Source organism: Chinchilla lanigera, unplaced genomic scaffold, assembly GCF_000276665.1.
Source record: "Chinchilla lanigera isolate Chin_1 unplaced genomic scaffold, ChiLan1.0 scaffold00210, whole genome shotgun sequence".
NCBI lineage: Eukaryota > Metazoa > Chordata > Mammalia > Rodentia > Chinchillidae > Chinchilla > Chinchilla lanigera.
The window spans coordinates 325,115-326,375 of NW_004955611.1; the positions used below are offsets into that span (position 1 = coordinate 325,115).

At 38.2% G+C, this 1,261-nt stretch overlaps 2 protein-coding genes across 3 annotated transcripts in view; both read right to left on the minus strand.

The window, feature by feature from the left end:
* LOC102016119 (protocadherin alpha-C2) overlaps positions 1-1,261 on the minus strand; it is a 203,784-nt gene that overhangs the window by 171,755 nt on the left and 30,768 nt on the right. The gene's annotated exons all lie outside the window — the stretch shown is intronic.
* Positions 1-1,261, minus strand: part of LOC102018453 (protocadherin alpha-11) — a 9,508-nt gene that overhangs the window by 4,403 nt on the left and 3,844 nt on the right. Inside the window, exons 2-3 of the mRNA XM_005414947.2 lie at positions 246-450; positions 8-135 (exon numbers count right to left, since the gene is read on the minus strand). Of these exons, the coding sequence (XP_005415004.2) occupies positions 8-135; positions 246-450 (333 nt within the window). The remainder of the gene's footprint in view (positions 1-7; positions 136-245; positions 451-1,261) is intronic.

The following is a 1,261-nucleotide window of genomic DNA, read 5'->3' on the forward strand; positions in this document are numbered from 1 at the left end:
ACGCCACCCGGAACAGGCGCGGCACCAGCTCTGCCAGCTCCAGCCCCAGGTCCTGCGCGATGCGGCCCACGAAGGTGCCGTGCTTGGCCTCTTCGGGGACAGAGTAGCGCAGCTGACCGCTCCCCGCCTGCCAGGCTGCCGGGAGCAGAAGCGAGAGCAGTAGACGCAGAGTATTCAATCCTCTTTTCTGAAAACCGAGCATTGCATTCGAAATTGGCCTCCAAATTAAGTTTCTTTCCACTTACAAGACCAGATACTTCCGCTCAAATTAAAATCTCGCTGAATTTTGAGAAGTTTCAAAGGATCCTTTAACAGTAGCATCCGGCATGACGGAGTCTTCTTTTCTGAGGTGTGCCCCACAATTCGGACCAACCTATGAATGAACTCCTTCCTCTGAGTAAAGAGCGACACCTTGTGCCTGAAATTATGAGTACTGTGCGCCACATCCACCTACGGTACAGTTTCACGTTTTAGGTTATTTTCTCCCTAAATGTTTCAAAATGCATATTTATTGAACATTCAGAGTTTAATTTATATTAAAATATAATATATGTAAAAAAGACATTTTATATGGACTCACATCAAATTTAAGTTCTTGTTTCTATTTTTCATTTACACTTATAAAAATGATTCTTTTACTTACCTACTCAAATGGAAAAAAGTTCACTTTTTTAGCCTTATGAACAAAAGAGTTAAACATTTTCCAATAGCATTGTCCTTCATATAAAAATATTATCAACTTGAATTTTTTACTTCCAGTCTCCTTTGTTACTTGGTCTGCTTGGAAACTCGAATAAAAAACTATTTTTGCAACCCTGAAGACAGGGTTATTTGCAGAGTCCAGGGTCCTGCCCATGCTAGATAAGCACTGTACTCACTGAGCTACACCCCCACCCCCAAAGGAAATTTTGAAATCTGAAGTTTAATATCAGCTCTTCAGGCTTTATGATCTGCATACTGTGCTCTTATATATATGATTTGCCTTCTCATACTTTAAAACTTTTAATTGATAGAAAACCCCAAATTGATACTTGTACAGATTTATGGAATATGACTCAATGTTATAATGCATTTATTTTTATATATATATTTTATTTTAAAGAGTAAAAGAAGGATAACATAATAATAGGGGGGGGCTTCCCAAATTACAAAGTGGTAGGAAATTATCAATGGTTATTGTTTTACATATTGTTATCTACAAGATAGTTTCTCAGGAAAACAAATGACAAATAATAGTGAGTTACAGACAAAAGAGGTAGGA